Source organism: Paramisgurnus dabryanus, chromosome 4, assembly GCF_030506205.2.
Source record: "Paramisgurnus dabryanus chromosome 4, PD_genome_1.1, whole genome shotgun sequence".
NCBI lineage: Eukaryota > Metazoa > Chordata > Actinopteri > Cypriniformes > Cobitidae > Paramisgurnus > Paramisgurnus dabryanus.
The window spans coordinates 32715493-32739745 of NC_133340.1; the positions used below are offsets into that span (position 1 = coordinate 32715493).

The 24253-nt window shown below is 35.9% G+C and overlaps 1 protein-coding gene and 1 long non-coding RNA gene across 2 annotated transcripts; both read right to left on the minus strand.

Moving 5' to 3' along the window:
• Window positions 1-1828: 1828 nt before the first annotated feature.
• LOC135735570 (uncharacterized) lies at window positions 1829-4318 on the minus strand. The gene is made up of 3 exons (XR_010527655.1): window positions 4248-4318; window positions 3618-3659; window positions 1829-2144 (listed from the first exon to the last, which is right to left on the minus strand). It is a non-coding gene; the product is annotated as an uncharacterized lncRNA (long non-coding RNA).
• Window positions 4319-14838: 10520 nt separating this feature from the next.
• LOC135735709 (interferon-induced protein 44-like) lies at window positions 14839-21452 on the minus strand. Its single transcript, XM_065254213.1, has 8 exons — window positions 21359-21452; window positions 21076-21137; window positions 19950-19983; window positions 17665-17869; window positions 17405-17554; window positions 17126-17297; window positions 16549-16649; window positions 14839-16464 (listed from the first exon to the last, which is right to left on the minus strand). The coding sequence occupies exons 2-8, from the start codon at window positions 21116-21118 to the stop codon at window positions 16294-16296; spliced, it is 876 nt and encodes a 291-aa protein (XP_065110285.1). The 5' UTR covers window positions 21119-21137; window positions 21359-21452; the 3' UTR covers window positions 14839-16293.
• Between the last annotated feature and the right edge of the window lie 2801 nt (window positions 21453-24253).

Here is a 24253-nt window from a genome sequence, read left to right on the forward strand (position 1 = left end):
GCTTATGGGGTGTTGCGCTGGGACGACTCAGCATAAGGGTGAGAGGGAAAAATCGCAGTATACTCACTACAAAAATCTAGACTACACCACTGGACACACCCAAAAATGGCACATTTTTGCTCAGGCCTACAGATTAGCAATTATAACATGCTATAATTATCTGTGGAGTATTTTGAACTAAAACTTCACAACTTCACAACCCCGCACTCGGGGGACACCAAATACTTATTTTACATCTTAAAAAATCTTACAATATGACCCACCCGCCAAATTTCAATGACCTATTTTTTGCTCACAAATTAGCAATTTTAACATACTATAATAAGCAATAATTTGCAATTTTAACATGCTATAATTAATTATCTTACAACACTTTAAATGTGTAGTAAATCTTATTGGGTTTACCTGATACAGTTTTGTCTACATAAACTCTCTACATATCTAGTTTGCATGATAATTTCCTTTTAAGACAACATGTTTCAAACAAGTGGGACCGATGTCCACATTAAATGATGTAAATTCAAAGTTATTTTATATAGCCAGGGCTTGAACCAGGGACCATCTTGCTGTAAGGCAACAGTGCTACCCACTAAGCCACTGTGCCACCCAACTTTTGAGTTAGCTTGGAGTGAGATTTACAGGAGATTGGCATGTTGGGTTCGTCATTAAATTATTATTATGAATTATGATTATAATTTTCTAAATTATTATTAAAGAATACTTTTTTATACAAATTTGCACATTTTGCACAAACGCAGAAACACATCACTTAAATGCTCAAAAAAATTTGAGCTGAATTCAAAAACAATCTCTTTCCTATCTTACCATATCTGCGCTACTCACCTGACCAACGGTGAGCTCAAACTGCTTCACTGCAGAAGCTGCCTTGAAGGCTACGTTGAGGGCTTAAACCAGTAACGGGCACTTTGATTGGTCATTTTTGTGAACCAATCATATTTTTTCTGCCCTCAGACTGATTGGTTAAAAGGTATTTTTCGAAGCCCCTCCCTTGTTGACCCAGGGACACGTCGAACTCTGCAAGGGTTAAAGGGCCCATGGGGGCAGGTACGAACATGTTAGCATTGCCACTTTGTAGGTGTGAGCAAAGAATAGGTAATTGAAATTTGGCCTTCTTTATGATGTCATAAGGAGCTCTTATTATGATAATACCGCCCCCTTAATATGCACTGTCCAACCACAGCACTGCCATTTAGTGCAGAGAGAAAGAGAGAGAGAAAAAAATAATTGACAGCATAATTGAGTTTGAATTGCATCAAACCACCATCATTGTGATCAGTGTTTGCAATTCATCCGCTCATTTGCATTTAAAAGGACACACCCAAAATGACACGTTGCTCACACCTACGAAGTGGCAATGCCAACATTTTCATGCCATGGGCCCTTTAATTAAATCGGAAGTTTTCTGAGGGTATCTGCGTGCTGGGAATACGGGCAGGTCTCTGCTTTTCATCCAGACTTTTACGCTTTGTGTGTTCTACTTTATATGGTGCGGTGCCGAATGATCAGCGTATGACATCAGAATACCGCGAGAGCAAAGGTAAAGGCGGACCATTTTGTAACATGCATGTAAGATCAAATAGTGGGAACACAACACATTACTGTACCTGTTGAGTTGATTGTTATGTTGATGGAGTTAACACTGCTAACATCTGAAAAGTTTGATGAAGTTTAATGAACAAAAACACACACATATCTTAGATTAAATATCAAATGTACAAATAGACAGATTGAAATATAATTACCTGCACAGTATGAACTATTGCAATTAGTTGGTTTAATAAACTCATAGACATAATAACCACCTGTGCAAGCTTTGACTCTAATGGGAAATGACCGGAAAAAGCAACAGTAACTGAACGAACGACCACAAACACCTCTGGTGACCACTCCATCCTCAGGTTTTGGGTGTCCACCTCTTAGCCATAGTGGGATATCAGTACCACACCTTGAGTTAACAACACATGTTTCTGGCATTTGAGCATTTTGGCCATTAAGGTAAAGCCGATACCAGCCAACCCAATTGACAGAGGTGTCACACATGTAGATGGAGGAATTATAATTGGTGTCTCTTCTTGGATCATCCAGCACAGTGTAGTTGTCGCAGGGGTCAGCAGAAAGATTATCTGTTCGAAAAAAACATTAATAAAAAATTAAAATGTGCAGATGCATGTGTGGTTTATTGTGTAAATAAAGTCAGACTGAATGGTTTTGAATATGGTAACACTTTATATTACGACCCGCAATGTACAGGTACGTACATTCTGCAAGTACGTACATTCTGCACAGGTGCAGAGTGTGCGCCCGTTTGCAGGAGGCTTGGTGAAATCATCCTGAGGTGAAATCTCTTTACTGCGAAAACTTCCCAAAATCAGCCCGATTATCTTTTGGTGTGTACCCAGCATAAGATAATTGAAGTGAAGTGACGTGAACTTCACTCTCCCTCCCACGATTGCTCTCGCTGGATAATTGTTACACGTACATTCTCTAAAATAATGTCATCACCATAACAAAAAGTTGTTTTAACAGAACATTGTTTTGAAGTGGGACCATACTGACTAGACAAACGAAATTCACTTCAGTTTTTTGTTATTTCTACCACTTATTTTAAAACATTTTGATGTTTCATTTAACATGTTTTGTCACCATTATGATGATCAGTGTTTCATTTAGTTGGGTAGAATAACTCTTTGTTTTTCTTGATTAATAATTCTTGATGTCTGCATATGTGCCAAATAAATTTTATATAAGTGTTTCCCAGTGGTAGTATGCACCTAAATAATAAGTTGGATGTGACATCTCAAATCAATTGAAAAATTGAAGCAATACTATACTGCTTTTATAATGAATTTACTGACATTACATGCGTGGTAATACTGTAGGTAAACTTTAAGCGAAGTTGAAAGACCCATGTGAGCTTTGTTTGTAACAATTTTTCTTTGCTAAAAATAACGTGTTTTAGCAAACACTGCTACAAAGACCGAACACTATGAAAAATCTAAGAGTTTAACTACCAAACTAAAGGAATCACTGATCATCATAATGGTGACAAAACATTTTCAATAAAACTTCGGCATATAAATCTCTGTTAATAAAAAAAAATGGTAGAAAAATGACAGAAATATAGTAGGTCTGGTTTGTCTGGTCCTACTTCAAAAAATTGTAGTTGATTGTAACAGAGATTAAACTGTTTTATTTTAACAGAAATGAGGCACATTTTACATTTATTTAGTGTGCTCGCGCAAGTGAGAGAGAGAGAAAAAGAGAGTATTTAAGGTGGAACTTTATTTATGAGCAGTATTATGCTTTTTGAACACTCATTCATATTTAAAGATTAAATTATTTTAACAGCTTAACAATTTTTTTTCTACAAAAATACATTTGATGTTTATGTTTTTTGACTCAGAACTCATAGACCACATTTGTTTAAAATGTTTTTGCATTGATTTTTTGTACCAGATTTGCATGTTGTATAGACATACAGATACAGACATCTCATGTTTGCTGGGAAATTATTATTGTGTCTCTATAATCTCCCTCCATCCACTTTATGTGTTTTTTATGAAACACAAACAACATGCAAATATGTTTACACTTACATGGCATAACAGAGATGATTGTCAACAGAGCCATTGCAGCATCTGAAATGATATACAAACACTCAATTAGTAATACATACAGAACTAATGGAGTAAATGAAGAATCGATTCTAATAAATAAATCAGAAATTAATTATTGTTTTCTTTTATTTAATCTATTATCTCACTATTTTATTGCAATTTGGAGTTTTACATACAAATCAGTGGTGACTATAATGATTAAATTAAATAATAATTTATTATATAAATTCTTCTCAACTGAACCTTACTGTGCGTTCACACCAGTAGAGGCGGCAAAAATGTGCTATTTGCGCGTAGTTGGATGCTTTAACATTTTGAGTTTACTAAATTTGCGCGTGAAAGCTGCGCATGAAATTCTAGTCATTCGAGACATTCACACGGAAATATGCGTCATGGGAGTGGCTTCATGGTAGAAGTTCAGATTTTTCAAACTCGCGCATTTTTTTTGCTCCATTCGAACTGTGCCATTCGCACAGGATGACTACTCTCGTCTTTGCATCAACTTAACATGTAAATCACTCACGCTTGCTGCCTCTTCCGCGTCTGGTGTGAATGCCACATACACACACACACACAACCATTCTTATATGCAAAAGAAAGCAAACTTACTTTTAAGAAAGGTGGATAACATTTTTGACAGACAAGTATAGGTATTTTATCCTGAAACAGAGGTCGTAGGGGTCTACAGAGTGACAAAAGAGATAATTTAGCATTATGGCAGTGTAATAGACTGAATCCTGTTCATAAAGAGTCCTGATCCTTCCGAGTTTAACTCCAGCTCTTATCAAACACATGAATGCAATGAAACGCTGATCACATAGGGTGACCAAACATTTTCAATAAAACATCAACATCTTACCCTCTGATTTAAAAAATAAATAAATTACATCCGTGGCACGACTTTCTTTTTTGTGTCAGTTTCACGTATTGGTTACTCAACTACTTTTCCTATTTTCTTACCATTGTCGCTTGGCATTAGGGTCAGAATGACTTTCTGTTACATAAAATGTCATCCTAACCCAAACCCAACTCTAACCCTAACCCCAAGTTTAAAAATCTGACAAATGAACGTATAGACCAATGCTCAAAATGACATCCTAACCCAAACCCAACTTTATCCTTGTGCAAAAACTGTTTAAATATCTTAATTAAACTTATAAACCAATACCCAAACCACAAATCTAACCCCAATCTCAAGCGACAATGGTTTGAAAGTAGGAAAAACAGTTGAGTAACCAATACATGAAACTGACTATTTGCTATGAAAATGTTAAAATATTTACTTAAAATCTGAGGGCGTACTTCAAGTAAATATTTTTGGTCAAAGGGGTTTAGCTGGCGAAAAAAATGAACATATGCTGAATTTCTTCAAAAGTCAAAATCACATTCAGATACATAAAAATTTGTATGAATGCTGCTTATATGTCATGATTAGATTTATTATTAGGAGAATCAAGATCTTACCCAAGATTTTGTCTTTTGGTCTTCACACAACCTCAGCAGGAGAATAAACTGAATAAATACTTTTGTGTCAAGCGTGTTAACAGACAGTTATCTGTCCATCAGCATGATGAAGAAATTTACATTCACATAGGCCTACTGTCTCTTTCCTTTGTAAAACAAAAACCTCCCACGGACACAATGCAAACGTCTTCCATTGGAAAAACTTAAAAATAGTATTAATTCAAACACAAATAATATTCAAATAAATGGTTGGCTCATCAATATTTAGCTCCTTCAAAATGTCAAAGGCTATTTCAGTCACAGAACCATGAGTTACACAAGATTTAGTCCTAGACTAAAATAAATTTAACAGCTGTCCAAACTGAAAACAACTTCAGCATATGGCATATCTTAAAATGCATCAGTGCTCTATGTTTTGCCTCAAAATGCACACAAGTAATGTTTTTAGTAAGGCATGTTTGTTAAACTTATATTTCCTATTTAAACTAAGGCCTAGTTCTGTCTTAAACTAATCCTTGTCCGGGAAACCACCCCACAGTTTTAAATTAATGAGAAACATCCAGTTTGACTTTAAATCTGTTGGATGTTAATGTTTTATTGAAAATGTTTGGTTACCTATATGAATAATGTTTACTTTGTTTTGGTTAATAACCTTTGATTCCTTTGGACTACAGCCCTACTTATTTGTTAAATGACATCAATATAAGAGTTTTTTACTAACCTCCACCCACAGGAATATGGCAGTCGCCAGCTAAGCTCAAACGGCTCTGGCTAAACTAAGCTGCTGGTCGAATCACAATACACTAAACCAGCTTCACAAACAGAACTCGGTATTTCTGAAGGAGGGACTTCATAGAACAAGGATGACATCGGCCCGTTTTTAGGACCCTGGCGGTTCAGCTGTTAAAGGGGCCTTGGCATGAAAATGAGACTTGGGTCCCCAGTGCTTCTATCAACCTACAAAATGTAAAAAAGATCAACCGAGTAACTTCGCTTTGGTAAACCATTCTCTACAAGCACATACAAAAATAGGTCGTTGAAATTTGGCCTTCTTTATGATGTCATAATGAGCTCTCATTAGAATAATACTGCCCCCTTAATCTGCACTATCCAATCACAGCACTGCCATTTAGTGCAGAGAAAAAAATTATTCACAGCACAATTGAGTTTCAATTGCAACAAACCACCATCATTGTGAGCAGTGTTTGCACTTCATCAGATCATTTGCATTTTAAAGCACAGACCCAAAACGGCAAATTTTTGCATACACCAACAAAGTGTCAATTTTAACATGTTATAATAAATTATCTATATGGTATCTTGAGTTAAAACTTCACATATCAGATTTTATATTATACTAAACAAATGAACCTTTTAAAATTTTGTGCTAAATATCCATTTGACTTACACGTCACGTCAGAAAGAAGATTTGTCTACTAAATCACATGTGTGGATGCTGGAATATTTGAGCACTTGTATCTTGTTCTGACAGCATTTGTTTAGAAGTTAAACATCATCCATGTTAGAAAAGAACTCTGCAAGCAAGTTGTAATTTTAGGTTTCAAACAGAAGTGGTGATAGCTAAATTGAAAGATTGCAGCAGTGGTTATTGCAACCATAATGCAACGTGTTTAAAAAAAACAGGAAAAACGCCTGTAAAACATAAATATGGAAAATTCCTTTATATTTATACAGTACTTTGTCCGTTTTTAACAGACATTTTTTACAGTATATGGATTAATCGAAATGAAAAAATGACAAAAATGCACATCCCTAATCAGTAGATTTATTATCAGGAGAAACAGAATCGTACATGAGTTCTACATCTGATGGTCTTGCAACATTAACAGGACAATAAACTAAGTAAATATTATGTGTCAAGCGTGTTAACTGTAAAGTTATCTGTTTATCAGCCCAATGAGGACATTTAAAACCACATTCTTTCCTCTTCAAATTCAAATGCACACTCATACACATAAACATACACATTTCTAGTGCCTTGTTAAATCATTAATGTCAAAACATTTTCTAGGTTGATAGATGCACTGGGGACACAATTATAGCAGTTAAAAATGGAAAAAGTCAGATTTTCATAATATGTCCCCTTTCAATTGAATAAATTCAGGGGCTTGAGTGAAAGCACCAGATATTGGATATGTAAAATGACCTGAAATTACCCATTCTCCATTGTGTTGTGGCTTACAGTATGAAAGCCAGAGCGGCTGATTCTGTGTGACAGAAACAAAGGACGACTATATGCAAAATTTCATATTTGCAATGATAATGAAGTGGTTTGAATTGTTTTGTCATTACTTTACTGTATTCCTGCCTACACAACAAAAAATTCAGTGTTAAACATTTCTGAGTTGAATTCAACACCTAAAGAGTAAATTGAAAATATTTATAGTAAATTGTTGTTCAGAGTTGGAGTTAATCATGCCAGTTTTAACCCAACTCCGTAGAGATGTAATTACACTCACACATTTCAGTCTCATTTCGTGTCCTGCAGATTGAACGGTAAGTAAACCGTTAAAAATGTTAATGCTCCTGTAATGCAATCTGTAAATTTATCCTCTCACCATCTCCGTTTAAAACCTAAAATTGCATTTTACATCTTGTAAAGTTTGTTGGTTGTTTTATTTAAAACCACCATCATGGCGATCAGTGTTTGCATTTTATCAGCTCATTTGCATTATAAAGGACACACCCAGAAACTGCACATTTTTGCTTTCACTTATAGTGGCAATTTTAACATATTATAATAAATTATTTATATGGTATTTTGAGCTAAAACTTCACATATGCGCTCTGGGGACACCAAAGACTTGTTTACACCTTTAAAATCTTATAATATGACCCTTATAACACTTTTGTAAGTCAAAGAAACTCTGGACTAGTTTTAAAAATGTTGAAAGTGTTCATTTAACTCTAATAAGTGTGGAGCTATATAAACTCTGATAAAGTGTTGAAATAAACTCTGTGAGAGTTAATTTAACACTGGACTTTTTGCTGTGTTGTGACCTGTTGAAAATCCCCTACTTGAAAATGCTGTTGCATTGATTGCATACTGCACAGATTTGAAGGAACATCCCACCAGCCAGACTACGAGTCCACCAAGACAGGGTAATTTTTGCCTGCCCATTCTAATATATAAGTTGTTGTGATGGACCATGGACTGTCTAGTATCTGGCAAAGTTGTAATCAAAATGTATGTGTGCATTGAAATCAACACTGAGCCCGAGTGTATTTGATCCCACTCAGAATTGGTGATAAACTAACTCTAGACCTGTGTGTTTGATTTTTAGAATAAGATTAACTCTATTTTGAGTAGAAATTTAACAATCTCGAACAATGTTACCACAATTAATCCTCTGCGGTCTAAGGGGTTTTTAGGGCCCTGGGGAAGTTTTGACATGCACTGACATTTGTGCTTTTTTCAGTTGTTTAAAAACATATTTCACAAACTGGGTTACAATATCATATAATCAACATGTATGTACATGTTTGTATTTTTGAGAGAAAAATGTTTATGCATGGTTTTTGAAAAAGCTAAATTTTTAAGTCACTGATATAAGTCCACAAAACTCATTCTAAACATGTTTTCCCAAGACTTTCCAAACAGGATCTAGTAGTCTCTAGAGTTTTTTCTTCAAAATGATGTGAAAATCATATGGCCTACTCATTCAAATAAAGCAAGATATTTATTTCCAATTTCTAAGACACTTTTGCTTGGGAAAGGCTGTATGCGTGGAGGCGGGAAAGCTCCTGAATAATCAGTTGAATAATGAGCCACATAATGAGCCTTGTGGGGATGTTCAACAGGAATAACTTTCTCTGTAGTAAAACCATGATAAGGTTTACTTTTCAATATAATGTAAATACACATACACACATATTATGTATATATATTTCTATTATTTTCTATTAATTTCACAAGTATAAGTTACCTTTTAAAAACCATAGTAGTCTAATTATGGTAAAGATACTGTTTGGCCATCGTAAAATGAACACACTTCAACACAGGGTTAGTGTTTGGTTGGCCAGAGAGAGGTTTACTTTTGTGCAGTAAAAAGCTCAAAAGAACAACTGCCTATCGTTGTCTGGACTTTTATTTGTGTTTTGTAATCATTATAGTAGAAACACAACAAGGGACACGCGTGGTAAACTTATCAATGTTTGTTTACAGCCGGCGCCATTACCTCACGTGTTGATCATGAAAGCAGTGAATGTGTGCACATGCGAGTGATACTGTGTTTAATAAAGTTGCTGTGCGGAGATATGCGCTTAGACGCAACTAAATAAGGATTGTACTGTTTGCAATCGCCTATTTTATAAGAATACCAAAAAGCGCGTTGAGTTCCTGACTCGCGTGTTTGTGTATGTGCGTTCCAATCGCGTGAACTGTTTGAAGGGAAGAACAAAGAAAACACTCGCGTCTGGAGATACTGACACACATACGCAAGTAAATAAGGATTTAGATGTCATGTTTGGTGCAATCGGATGGAAATACAAGGAATGGAGAGACTGGATTGTGGATTGCATATCCATTGACTGCAGGAGGCACGAGTCATGCATATGAATGTTTCTGCTCATTCACTTCAATGGCGCGGGGGTGTGGCGATCCGATCTCATTACAGATAATGAGGTAACAGAAGAAAGACGCTGCCTATCCTCCTTCTCATGCAGTTTACACCGAATGACAATATCTGTTTTCGATTTCACTTACATCATTTAAAAGTAGACATTCCAAGCATTATGTAGACATTTATCTTGTATTTCTACGACAAGTATTCGTTAAGTTACAGTTTATTTTTCTGACGCGTTTCTGAAAGGACTTCACTGAGGGAGAGAGAACAAAATGCTCACCATGTTTATTTTCTTAATTTTGCGAAAAGTACAACATTCTGTTTTTATTGGGAGTGGACAGAAAAAAACTAGACACTTTAACGTTTTAAATGATGTATAAATCATATCTGTATGTCAAAAATCAGCTGAGTAATTTAAGTCTCTTTGCGGAGTGATTGAAAAATAAAGAGTTTGCGGCGCCCGCGCCACCGTCGACCCCAGAGTGTTAATAATATGGGCAAATGAAATCAGTTTAGTGTTTATTTGTTACTAATATAGAGATAATTTGCACTTGTAATGATGAAAATTAACTCCATTAAGAAAATATTTTAACACCTATTTTGTATTATTTAAAGGTTAATGGTCAATACAATAAACACCATTATGTGTCAGTATTTCACTCTGTAGTGTAAGTATTGTTCTGTTACACTGTAAAATACATAATGCCTGCATGAAAAGACAGTATGGCACTACATGCAGTGGATAATCTGTTGTACTGTATTTCATCTAAATATCAAATGGGTTAAATAACAACTCAACATTCACTACATTTAAAACTTTGTCTAGATGCACTATGACTTTAAATGAATAATAATGGTCATTTAAACATAGAGCAGTGTTCCACATAACAAAACATTTTCATCTTTTACAGCAATGGTCTTGATCTTGCAGATCCACCCTGCATCTGAAAGTGTACTTGTTGTGTAACAGTGCAATATGTATGTGACCAGTTTTAACAAATGCACGAACTGTAGGCTATCCTTCGTGCCCTTAAATCACCCAAAATCACACATTAAAAAAACAAAAATGAGAATCAAATTGGCACTTTCGTTACCAAAATTCCTTTCTCAAATATAAACCAAAAATTGGTTTGAAACGAGTGGGCACATAGCTCATCCAATTTTAGTATGAAATGTAAGACAAAAACATGTTTTAAATCACATTGTTAAAGCTTTCGGCACTTATTTGGGTTTAAAAATATAAAAAAAAATAACAATCATTTTTGAGAAAATACATAACCAGCCAGTGTTCAAAACTATCTGCTTGCCAGGCTGTATATACGTCATCAAGACGGTTATAAATTGATTATTATTCATAGTTTATAGTATATTGGTGTAATATACTTGCAAATGTAATGCTGAGTTAACTTGACCATCAAGACTATTGGTCCTCCTAGTTGTCAATCAGGAGTGTTGCGCAATTGCATATTTAAAAAAAGTGGAGAAGGCGGTTCTTTTCTAAAATTCGAGAAAATCCTCCGCTATACCTTTAAGTGTTAAGTTGTGGGGTCCATTAAAATGAGAAAAATCCTGGAATGTTTTCCTCAAAAAACTCTCGACTGAACAAAGAAAGACCTAATCCTTTAATTGATTTCACCTGCAGTGTGTTAAAGTAACACTGAAGCAGTCTTAGAGTCAATTGGATAAGTGAACATTTAAGTGATTTTTTTATTTATTATTGAAGATTTTATAGATAAAATCAACTCAAAAGACATTAAATCTTTTTATTACCAAACAGGCTGTTCTTACTTCTGTCAGCTGTCTACATTTGTCTGATTTTTTTTAAAAAATAACAGAGTTTAAGATGTTGAGGTTTTATTGAAAATGTTTGGTCACCATTATTGTGATCCTTTAGTTGGACAGTTTGAGTCTTTGTTCTAAGTTGTTGTCTTTGTAAAAACACTTCAAGTTTTGTAAAAAAAAAAAAATAAGAAATAAAAAGCTATCACAGCTTATGTAAAAGAAAAATTCTTTGTTAATTTTGTCATTCATTTAAAGGCTTTAATTGATTATAGTTTATTCTATAAGAATAAAAAAAATTCAAAATAAAAAAACTGATGTTTATAAATCTCATTCTCTTATACATGGAGAAAATGTTTTCAACGCACAGCCAGATATCAAGAATCAGCACATGAATCACAATCATGGTGGACGTACTTCATGTTGATTTTCCCTGATGTCCAAGAGGAGTCGTAGTCAGACGTTCAGATCAGTGTTTCCCAACCTTTTTTTGTTTTGATAAGTAAAAAAAATCATATGGCACACCACTTTCACAATAAGCATTAACAGATCTGCATAAACCTGTATTGCAATGCTTAAATGACTTTAAACTGGAATATTATATTGTATTAAACTTAGTATTAACATTAAATGTGAAACTTGATCTTGTTTTAATGAAGACTTATGATATCCTGGCTGGAATTGATGACATTGAGACACGCAGCTTTAACAAACTCAGCAACCTGGTAGCTAGATTCGAGTGCTTTTTCAAACACTGTGGCAGTGTTATTTTTCCACGGCACACCCAACGAGTGGTCACGGCACATTAGAGTGCCATGGCACAGTGGTTGGAAAACACTGGTCCAGATACTGTACCAGGGGCCTCATTTATAAAGCGTGTTTATGCACAGATTTGATCTTAGACCGTGCATACGCTCAAATCCACTCCAATGCTCAGATTTATAAAACTTGTCTTTGACGTGGAAAAGTACTTACACGTTGTGTCCGAGCCCGGCCCGACCGACACATTAACTCTAATTATGAGCCCGAGCCAATTTAAACCCGAGAATGTTTTAAAAGTGCACCGTGACGTTCTCAACTACAATTCAGAGTTGTTTGAACTACAGAAATCTGTTCAGAATTATCTTAATGAACTAATGCAACAAGGACGAAGCATGTAAACTGCGTTGTTTGTTTATTTATTCAGATTCAGAATAGAAACATAATAAAACATGCAACAATGATGCACACAGAAAATGAACAAGAATTAACTGTGAAGAAGGCCCTAGGAGAAGGCCTGCTACTCCAAAATAATAATAAATAAATAAAATATATAGCTAAATTGTTTCGTGGTGTTTAACGCACATGTAAAGGTTACAGAGCATGTCCTTTAATTAAAGGGGACATATTATGAGATTTTTTTTAAGATGTAAACTAAGTCTTAAACTAGGTCTGAGCAAAAGTGTGCCGTTATGGGTGTGTCGTTTAAAATGCAAATGAGCGGATGAAGTGCAAACACTGATCACAATGATGGTGGTTTGTTGCAATTGAAACTCAATTGTGCTGTGAATTATTTTCTCTCTCTCTCTTTCTCTCCGTACTGAATGGCTGTGCTGTGGTTGGATAGTGCAGATAAAGGGGGCGGTATTACCTTATTCTGACATCACAATAAGGGCCAAATTACAATGACCTACTTTTTCACATGCTTGCAGAAAATGGTTTACCAAAACTAAGTTACTGGGTTGATCTTTTTTCACATTTTCTAGGTTGATAGAAGCACTGGGGACACAATTATAGCACGTAAACATGGAAAAATTCAGATTTTCATAATATGTCCCCTTTAAATGAAAGTAAAAATGATCAAATTCAATGATTAAAAGGACGTGAAAGGAAGTAAATTGTAAAGCCTTGTAGTGTTGTAGTCAAGACCACCTAAACCGAGACCAAGTCATGACCAAGACCAAGACAGGCCGAGACCGAGACAAGACCAAGACTTTAAAGGGTCGAGACCAAGTCAAGACCAAGACAGGCTGAGACCAAGTCAAGACCAGTTAAAGTCACTGCAGTAAAATACTTATGATAAAATGTGGAATATGCATATGATTAGGCACTTCTTGTCTGTCTGTGTGTGTGTGTGTGTGTGTGTGTGTGTGTGTGTGTGTGCGTGCGTGCGTGCGTGCGTGCGTGCGTGCAATCAGAGAAGTTGATAAAATGATCAAAGGCAATGCAGATATGTGGGAATTTATCTTTGTCTATAAGGAAATAAAAGTGAACAAACACTAAAGAGCTGAAATCAACTAAACCATTTATTCAGAACTGTCTTTCCATGGCTTGCCATCCACTTAACACAATGCAGGTGCTTTTAGTAATAAAATTAGAAAAATTGTCATTGGGAGAAACTTAAACAATGCTTAAACAATGCCAACATCATATGCCAAACCTAAATAAACTACATAAAATTAATGATAAAAAATAAATTTGTGATGTGCCATCAGTTGTGGTCTTGACCGGTCTTGAAAAAAAATTCTGAGTCCTCTTTGTTTGAGACCGAGACGAGACCAAGTAAAAAAGCGGTCGATTCCAAGACAAGACCGGTCTCGAGAACTACAACACTAGCTTGATGTACAATAAGCTACATGTGATATTTAAGAGTGATGGGTAGGCTATTTCAAAAATTAATATAAATTATTCCCATGCATCTATTTTAATGTTAAACATCTGTAAATCCAAATGAATCGATATGGATGGCAAACTGAAACAAAACTTTAAAGACACAAATATTACGTTTACGTTTAAACCTATATTTAAATGAAACCCGTGAATTGAAAGGTCCACTAATAATCGCCTTAACTCGAGTGATGTCAATAAAGTTTCCATGTTAGAATTTATAAATATTACAAACTTAAGCAAACGACAACAAATATGTTTTCTTACCACTCACCATTGTAGCAGTCAGATAATTTTGCCTTAGATTGAATTAAATTAGGGGCGTTTACAAGGCGGAGTTCTAAGAGCATTTAGCTGTGCACAATTTTAAGATAGTTTGTTATTTATAAACTGCACATCTGGAAAAGAGGCGTACGCACGTTTTTTTTTTTTTTTTGAGTGTGTACGCTCCTTTTCTCTGAATCACACTTACGATCATTTCAAAAATGGTCTTAGATGAAATGTACAGTTCCTACATCGCACTTTTATAAATGAGGCCCCAGATTTGCACGTTGTATAGACATACAGATAAGGTCCTGGACCAACCGACCCAATAAAGACATGATCTGCACGTCGGGTAGACGTCTCATGTTTGCTGGGTAGCTGTAGCCATGCACAATAATAATGCAATTAAAGTAAAGATTACACTACAGTATATAAGATAATACTTTATTCATTTTCAGCCAGAGAAATGTGAATGTGACAGGAACGATAAAACAAGTGAAGAAAAAAAGATATAGTATGGACAAGGTAGAAAAACACAAATAAGCAAGACCTTACTGTTACAGTTTTAGACATCATAACCCAAACCCCAACTCCAGGTGAGAATAGTTTTAAAAGCGGAAAAAAAAAACATGTAGAAACCAATACATAAAAGAACATCCTAACCCAAACCCCAAATCTAACCCCTAACCCCAAGCGACAGTGATTTAAAAATAGGGGAAAAAAGAGAAAACAATACATAAAATGACACGAAAAAAAGTTGTGCCACGGACACGAAAAACTGTTTATAGAGATTTGTGCAAGTGTCACGAAAAAGACATTTGTGCTCAAGGCACGAAAAAAGCTAAATTTCGTGCCTTAGACACAAATAAATAAAAAAGATTTTTCATTACTATAACACGACTTTCCATGAGATCAAGTTGTTAAAAAACCATGGCGGCATCATTATTTTTAAAAACCATGGCGGCATACATTTTAAGAACACCCCCTGAAAGTTCACACCACCCGAGGTAAAGGTGGCAAAAACACACTATTCACCATAGTTGGACGCTTTAACATTTGGAGTGTACTCTCTTCATTTGCGCATGAAAGCTGCGCGTGAAATTCTAGTCATTCGAGACATTCACACGAAAATTTGCATCATGGGATGGGCTTCTGCGACTCCGCTGAGACTCCGCTCTCTTCCTGTAATCACGTCACTACTACAGCAAGGTCCTGATTGGGTAAACGCAGCGCAGAAATTTGCCCAAGTTCAGATTTTTCAACTTGTGCGTTTGCAATTCACGTGGAACACGGCATCCACGCCACATGATGCCTTTTCACGTCTTTGCATTGACTTAACGCGTAAATCACTCACGCTTGCCACCTCTACCGCATCTGGTGTGAACCCTGCATCATAAGTAATGTTTTATATCAGTTTTAAAATAATAAAATATAATGTTTTTCTATTATTTTTACATGAAAAATTTCTTAAAATAAAAATATGTCTTTTAAACACTGCAAAACATTAAAAACATCATAACATTCCTCTAACATTCACACAACCATGAACCTTCCTAAACATAAAAAACTGGATACTTTTTGTGGGAGCTTTCAAGGAATGTTCTTAGAACTTTTTTCTGTTAGCTGGGAACTCCAAGTGCAAATTGTACCTATTTTTAATGATCAAAAACCAACCAAATGTGTGTCACTTTGCAGATACACAGTAGCTGATACTTATTTTATTTGAATAATAATGTCTACACTGAACTAACTACACTAAACAATCATTTGTTACATACTATTCCTATTTCACTTAAGGATGTTTTTTTAGGTATTAAAGATTTAACTAATTATATTTTCAGTGTGGAATATGCAAACTGAATGTGCACTGCAGCAAATATAGCCAGAAAGTGTAAATACGATGCATCAACTTCCCCTCAGTTTAAAGCACCCTTTGCCACTTTTCCTTTAGCCGAACGTACAATCTGATCAACTGCCTTTAAAATCAGAACATCAATTTCATCCTTTGTGTCAATCTCCTCATGGTAGTTCTTCACTGGGAATATGTTGCTCATCGGTACACCCACTTCCATACTGCATGTCTCCATCTTAACAGAAACAGTCAATTAGAATCTTTCAAATCTGTAATTATGAACAACTACAACAACAAATAAACGAATGGTGTGATTTACCTGGTTTTTAATCTTCTTGCTAGTGTAGATCTTCTTCAGATCATCCTTCACCAGTGGACATGCTTCATCAACTTTGGTCATGACAATCACTTGAGGAATCCCTACACAGAGACAATTATAAATCATCTACAAGATAAAGATTATAATGTACATATTCTTTATTTTTGGATTAAAGGAGACATTTCAAAAGACTTTTTAAAGAAGCAAATAAGTCTTAATAACTCTGTCCCCAGAGTGTGTATGTCAATTTTTAACCCAAAATACCCCACAGATAATTTATTATAACATGTAAAAATTGGGTGTTTCCTTTTATATGCAAATAAGCAGATGAATTTCATCCTGAAATTGGATGAGCTCTGTGCTCTTTTCTTACCAATGTTTGGTTTATATTTTAGAAAGGGGTTGGGTAACGAAAGTGCCAATTTGATTCTCGTTATGTTTTTTTAATGTGTGCGAAGGATTATGGGTGATTTGACGGGACGATGGATAGCCTGCAGTTCATGCATCCTTTAAAAGTGGTCACATACACATTACATATTACAAATACCTAACCCAATGTTTAAAAATGAAGTTTTACCCTTTTCACTGATTCTCTCACGAACAATCTTCAACTTCTCAAAAAGTCGTCGTTCTATGAAATTGACTGATCCTGCAGCTATGATGTAAACCAGGCAGAAAGTCTGGTCAGAGGCCAAAGGGTTTTCTTTGTAATATTCATCTTCAAAAGTGATTGCTTTGCCTTCTTTGAACTAGGTTTGTGAATAAGGCACAAAATAGAAAGCATGAGATATTGCACACATACAAATCTTCTTGTAAAGTGTTTTAATGCCATGTAAATGAAGTAATAGTTTATTACTTTATAGTCCTCCATTACATGGCCAAGTATGGTGCTGATGATGTCATCTACTTGTAACCCAGCCAACGTTTCAGCTTCTAAGCCCATTATATCACTGAAGACAAAAGGCAACACTTCTCCACGTTCATTTCTGATTTCATACGTGGTGAGCTACAAACCAAGAAACAAACCAAAAACAGCACAAATATTTTAGTTTTGAATATAATTTTTCCAAGTGTATTTCTTTTAAAACAAAGTTTCAGCGATAAAACAATTCATACATTTTTGGTGAAACTGTAACTCGCACCAGCAGCTGAACCAGCAAGCGCTTCATTAATAATCTCTCCTTGAAAGGCGCTGTTAATCGAGTTTATGAAGCTGGACTTTCCTGCTCCAATTTGTCCAGCTAGCAGAATCCTGACGTTTCTTGCATCTGGATTATTCACAGAGAACTTCTCTAGCTTTTCTTTCAGCTTTTCCTTTTGGCTGTGCAATAACAAAAGACAAGTTTTTGTGCAGATGCTACAGTAACATGTTGAGACGCTGCCTAAACTCTGCTGTCTTTCTTTAGGTCTAACTCATGGGTATGTTTACTAGGGATGTCCCGATCCGATCACGTGATCGGAAATCGGCCCCGATCACGTGGTTTCAGACTCGATCGGGATCGGACGTTACCTCCCGATCAGGACTCGGATACATATGCAGGGTTTAAAATCCATTAAGTTCTCGCTCTGCTCCGCGCCAGTGTACGCGCTGCGCTGGTGCGTGTGAACTGAAGAGAATAGGCTTGTTCGACTTCATCCGGCTGCCGGTTCTTGTGGTGCTGCATGACGTCAAAGTTCCGCGAGAACGATGTAAAAGCAAACTCCTCCGTATGATTTCGCGGATCACTCTCGCGGTAGTTTGACGTCACCAGGGTGTCGAGTGTTGCGGCGCCGCATGAAGTCGAACAAGCCTATTGACGTGCTTTCATTCATAGGCTTCACACTCGTGCGTGCAAGGAACCCACGACAAAACCGCGTTTTTACCGCTCATTTAAACGACGCGTTGATCGTTATTGTCAACATGTGCTCAGACGCAGCTCCGCGTCTCACTCAGAACCTCAAGAACGCGCATTCGCGCAGGATCATTTGACATTACTGTAGAGATGAGAGAAAGAGAGGTAAGAATGGTGCCCATGTCGAAAAAACTTAATAGAAGTCTAGAAACAAAGTATTAAAGTATGTATAGCCATGTCACTCATCTCATTACAAAATGTTAACTAGATAACTGGATACAACTGATTGTATAGTTTAATAAAATAATGTATTTTGATTATACAAATCAATTACGACCTAACTATAGTGATTGTTTAACTAACAGCTGACCAGCTTAGGGAATCTCTATGGCTAATTTATAAGATATATTGCTGAATCAGTATGTTGTTTTTCTTGTTAATTGAGTCTTTTTGGGTAGCCTATCTTATGCCTAGAATGAGTCAAGGAGGTTAAGTCTTATAACTTCATTCAAAGTTTGATCAATTGTGCATAATGACATGTGCACCAAATGCATATAGGGTGTCAGACTCATAGATTTGCATAATTTAAAGTTCAGGTTTTAAAGTTTGGGTCAACATGTGGCACAGCTTTAAAACTGAATCTTATAAAATCCTATCAGAGATACAAAATGTCATTGAAACACACCCAGTTGCTTTGCTGTCATCAGGATTAAACATGTTACCCCTCGAACCCTCCCTCCTAACAGAGCATCCCCACAAAACAAACCCCAATTTAACCCCTGAACATATATAGTATATATTCATTATTTTTTAACACATCTGTAGTTATGCGCTGGCACAGAGTTAGACTCTTTTGACTCCACACAGAAACAGCAATGCGTGCGGCATGACATAAGGAACATCCTGGACTGGTTCTGTTTTTTTGCTCTTCTTTATTCTTTTTTTTTAATGTATTATAGAAGTATCGGATCGGGACTCGGTATCGGCAGATACTCAAAATCAAATGACTCGGACTCGGACTCGAGGGCAAAAAAACCTGATCGGGACATCCCTAATGTTTACACAACCACAAAGTACTGAAAATGTTTTTTTCTTTTTCATTTTTGCGTACAGACAAAAAAGTTGTCATCAAAGTAACTATAAACGTTGTATAATGCATGCCAGGCCAGTAGTTGGCGATGTCACACAATGTCTGAACACGTTAGAGCAGGGGTTTTCAAACCTGTCCTGGAGGACCACTAGTACTGCACAATTTGCATGTCTCCCTCGTTAGACACACCTGGTTTAAATCTTCAGCTCATTAGTAGAGACTGCAAGACCTGAACTGGGTGTGTAAGGTAACTGAATGAGGTGTGTCACAAAAGGGAAACATGCAAAATGTGCAGTACTAGTGGTCCCCCAGGACAGGTATGAAACCCCTGCATTAGAGACATGAGCATGATGTCACCAATTTTAGAGTAGTAGTTGAGTAAAGATGATAATGACATTGTGTAAATAAACAGCTTTTGCAGTGCTATTATTATGGTAGACAGAAAACTTTACTTTAATATATCCCATTTACAAACTTACCTCCAATCAAATGTTCTCCATGGTTTTTCAAATTCTAGAGGAGAAATTACAGATGATTTAAACAGTTTTCAACAAGACAAAGAAGTGAGAATGGTTAACTAGAATGGTTAACTTGGTTAACTAACTAACTACACCAAGGGTCGATTTGTGTTAAGCAATAGGGGTTGAAGTGTGAAGTATTTAGATAACACAATAATTGCAATTATTTAAAATAAACATGACAATAACTACATGTATGGATCTGATCAGAACATGACACAAAGAAGAAGGGAACCAATGAGGTGGATGCTTCTCAATAAATTGTTGCTTCTATTTTCTCCTAAAACCAATTGAGTTCAGTTATCTTGGTGGACATCTCAATTCTTTAAATGCACCGAGAGGCAAGTAGGGCTCACTACAACCCATGGTGGACATCCAACATGGCCCACGTACATCCAAGTTTGATGTCAGAAACCACGCCCAGGTGCAATAAATCAATCTGTGACTCCCCATCCATGTAAACCGGCAATTTACAGCAGTTACAGGGATCTAAATAAAATAGTGTTGTTTGATTTTATATATGTATTTATGCATATATACTATGGCTGCGTCCGAAAGCTCTAAAATGCCTTTGTAGGATATTTGATAATAGAGAATGTGTTACTCAAAAGCATCGTTGGTCTAAAACTATTGTACGAATAATTTTCCTTAGCAACATTACTTCACCTTTCCTATTCCTTGCTGAAGGAATGATCTTCCAAACTTTGTCCGGCCGATCCCATCATTTTAAAAAACATATAAAAGCTGTTCTTTTCTGTGAATACTTAATAGGAACATAATGCCTAAAAACCTAATCTTTTTCTCTCCCTAAACAGGTAGTGTCTCCAAGTATGACTGAAAGAAAAGAAAACAATAAATAATAATTAAATAATAATATAACTTATATTCTATATAAATAATAATAAATCATTAAACAAATTACATTTGTAATTTAACTTTGATATTCTGCCCAGTACAGTTAATAACATAGACTTTCAATAGAACAGAACGCAATAAAGTAAAATATAAAAATAGTATTTAATTTAATGCAGTTAATATGTAACAGTGATGGTGTCTTCAATGTGTCTGAAGAAAAAAACATTCTTACCCGGGGCAGGCAATTCAGGTTTTGATTGAGCTTGTCCCCCCATTGTTTATTGTGGCCTTTTTCTAAATCATAAATATATAATATAACATAATGTAATACAATACAATATAATATAGCAGTCCTTTCATGTATTTGTTAAGATTCCCATGTGCATGTTCTGTGGGACACACCCAACATCTGTATGTAAATTTTTCATTATTGAGACCCATACAATACAATTTAATTTAATTCCCATGCAGACTGGAAAGTGATGAGTTAAAATAATAATAATAAAATTTCTCACCTGGATTTATTGATGCAGATTTCAGTCTCTAACACAGCTGATGATGTCGACTCATTCAGCTGTCCTTACTGGACAGAATGAAACCACTGCAAAGCTTTATATAGTCTTCTGTGTTACTTTCACTTTCTATATGATGCACTGTTTGTGCTGTTTCAGCTGCAGACTATCTGCAATGCAGAGACGGGCTTGGTTTCACAGACAATGCTTCGCTAAAGCCAAGACTAAAAATATTTAGCCTAATTAATAACATTTACAGTATGTATTTTGATTGCATATACAATTTCCATCCATTTGGATTACTTTATCTAATCAAACCAATAAACTTCATGTGATTGATACCAGTTATATTAAACATCCACTTTGACCTTAATTCTGTCAAATGTTGAGTGTTTGGTAGGGCTACTGACCTTTGATTTCTTAGCCTTAAGTTTTTTTTTTTTTTTTTGCTTTTGTAACGTATAACATAAACCAATCAATACGCCAAGAAAAATGTGTGTAGTAATGGTCGTAGCCTAGAAATCTAGACGCACCCTAGCGGCCGCAAAATATATTTGCTGCCAGGGTTTAGTCTAGGCACTCACAATACACTTAACAGCTCCAAAAACCAAAATTTGGTCAGGCCAATCACATCGTGTGTAGCGTCTGTGGGGCGGGCTTAACATGATGACGACAGAGCTGCAACGGTTCCTACTTGAAAACAAAGAATGGCTGCTGCTGCTGGCGAACAGCTTTCTTTTGAAGCGGCTTTGGCCGCGACTCTGGAGGACTTAGACTTATGTTTTTCTTTGAGAGAAGAGCAAATAACCCTACTGAAGTCCTTTTTAAAGAAGAAAGATGTGTTTGGAGTTTTGCCGACTGGTTACGGTAAATACGTCACCTTCTTCGTTGCTCTGATTGGTCATAGCGCTATCCTATTGCGTGCAGAGGCATTTTGAGGGACAACCTTATATCCCGCCCCTTGCATTGAGCCGTTTGTGTGAAGAGTTGCCAGACCTTACATCTTGATGTAGGTCTGGCTAACCAGGCTATAATGGTCGCTTTTGAAGCACTGCTTCATGAGGCTTTGAAACTTTAAAATTTTTTGTTTCGATTTGGTTCAGAGTGTGTTTCAAAACTGGCCAAGTCACGTATGTGATTTTAACAAACGGTGCTTCATTAAGTCAAGCAACTGTTTCGAAAATCTGATGATTCACCACTATGGGGAGTAGTAAAAAAGTGTAACACTATTTTGACCAGCAGGTGTGGTGTTATACTTTTACTGTCCGTCATGAGGACGTTTCAAACATTCTTATATTATTTAAAAAATAACATGGTCTTAGGCAAACACACGAAGACATCAAGAATCAGGTAACAAATCTCAACAATGGTCATAAAATTATTCATGCTGCAATGCATGCTGGGTGTCATGGGTGTCATTGTATCACCATTATTGAGATTCATCACCTGATTCAATACTTACCAGATTTTGTTTATTAGTTGTTGGTATTTGGGCTGTGAATAGACATTGGGATGAGTTTGGGCTAGTTTTGAATGTTCATTGGGCTGATTTTGAAATGCAAATCTAGTAACTCTATGCGCTTGGGTCGACATTAAGTTTGGGTATAGAATGTATACATATAAACAAACATTTTAATCAGAATGCAATGTTTAGGGTATATGTAAACTGTACTGATCAAAATTAATTTGGGATGACAAAATGTTGTGCATGTAAAGATAAGATATAGTTGAATTATGCAGCATCTGCGCATTTCGGGCTTTTACGTCTAAATAACCGTCAGTAAGCATAATTCATATCTCCCTTTTTTTACAATAGCTGTGCTACATTATAATGTTATATTCTATACAAGTGTTTATAGATGTCATAAAATAATGTATCAGCGCTGCCTCGATTGTAAATTAATACTTTGTTGATAAAGGTAAAGTTTTAAGATTTACATCTGTCACTATGGTTACAGGCATCCAGTGCAAATAGTGCAGGAGTTTAACAGTTGCTCGTTCAGGGTTTATATTCATTTATTACACGGCTCTCTTGAATGCTTGATTCTGATTGGTCAGTTGAGACATTTGCAGGTTCGTTCTTTTCAAATAATAACTGCTCCAAAGTAATAACGCATAGCCGGTACTACTTGTATGTTTAAAATCCCTCCGCACCAACAAAGATTACCGTTTGGCGCCATCTTGTGACAAACACTGGACAACCACAATTAACAATGGTGGTACTATATCGTTTCGCGGAAAGATAAGAATGTTTATTTAAAACAAATAGGCCAATAAAATGTTTCAAATTCATATTCATGTCCAGTTTTTTTTCCTTATGTGGCAAGTGTGATACAAGACCCTCTGCTTCGCGTCAAGCCTTGCCAATTTAAACATTTAAGCACAAGATGTGAAACAGATCTCAATGCAGTGCTCACATGCAGTTTAAAAAAGTTTTGTGTGTCTGTGTCTAAGCCTGTGCCCAGAAATACGCATCTTAAGGCTTCAGACAGCACACAAATGCTACCCGAGCATGGGCGTTGAAAAAACATTTTCTGGAATAGATGCCATTTTCTTGTATTCTGGTGCCTTTTAATTAAACAAGGACTGTAACTACTGTAATATTTTTATAATGCACAGTAAATAGCTATTCAAAGGAAATTATCCTTGAATAGGTTTGTGAAAAACCAAAGAAAAATCCACGTATATTTCTCATCGAGTTTCAGTGGATTGTTTTTCCAGTCAAAACCCAATCCACTGAACCCAACCTGAGGTGAGCTGGGAATGTAATGGTATAACTATACATCAGAATGGCACTGCAGCAAAATCATTAACAAATGTTATTAAGCAAAATGTCTCAATAAACCCCAATCTATGGTATAATATGTGACCCTGAACCACAAAACAAGTCGTAAGTCG